This window comes from Sinocyclocheilus grahami, unplaced genomic scaffold (genome assembly GCF_001515645.1).
Source record: "Sinocyclocheilus grahami isolate Dianchi unplaced genomic scaffold, SAMN03320097.WGS_v1.1 scaffold222.1, whole genome shotgun sequence".
Classification (NCBI taxonomy): Eukaryota; Metazoa; Chordata; class Actinopteri; order Cypriniformes; family Cyprinidae; genus Sinocyclocheilus; species Sinocyclocheilus grahami.
The window spans coordinates 2,291,215-2,291,690 of NW_015505401.1; the positions used below are offsets into that span (position 1 = coordinate 2,291,215).

The 476-nt window shown below is 42.0% G+C and overlaps 1 protein-coding gene across 1 annotated transcript in view; it reads right to left on the reverse strand.

Annotated features, from left to right (window-relative positions):
• Positions 1-476, reverse strand: part of pde11al (phosphodiesterase 11a, like) — a 25,899-nt gene that overhangs the window by 16,955 nt on the left and 8,468 nt on the right. The window contains exon 2 of the mRNA XM_016287528.1: positions 196-354. Within this exon, the coding sequence (XP_016143014.1) occupies positions 196-354 (159 nt within the window). The remainder of the gene's footprint in view (positions 1-195; positions 355-476) is intronic.

Below are 476 nucleotides of genomic sequence, written 5' to 3' on the forward strand. Positions count from 1 at the left end.
AGGGTTGGAGCTAAACTCTGCAGGACCGAGTTTGGACAGCCCTGCTCTAGAGTTTCATTACCAGTTAAAGTTTGGGCAATATAGTTATAGGCACCTGGAGAATGTAACAGGCTATAAATCCACTAGCTGGAGCAGATGCTTTAGAATATAATATCAGCATGAAGCCAAGAGAAAAGGAGAACAAAGCTTATGTACCTTCTCATCGTCCTCTGTGAATGGAGTTCCGCTGGGGTTCTTGTTGATGGCCTGCACTACACCGATGACTTCACCATCACTGTTGCGGATGGCCATGCACAGAATGGACTGAGTCTTATAGCCCGTCAGCTTGTCGATTTCATCACTGAACCGATGGTCCTACACAGTACAAAGGAGGCACAACATTGTGGCTAGATGCAAAAATTAACATGCATTCATTATGACAAGTTACTGTATTGTTATAGAAAATAATTGTTAGAGATAATAATTAGATAATGCAA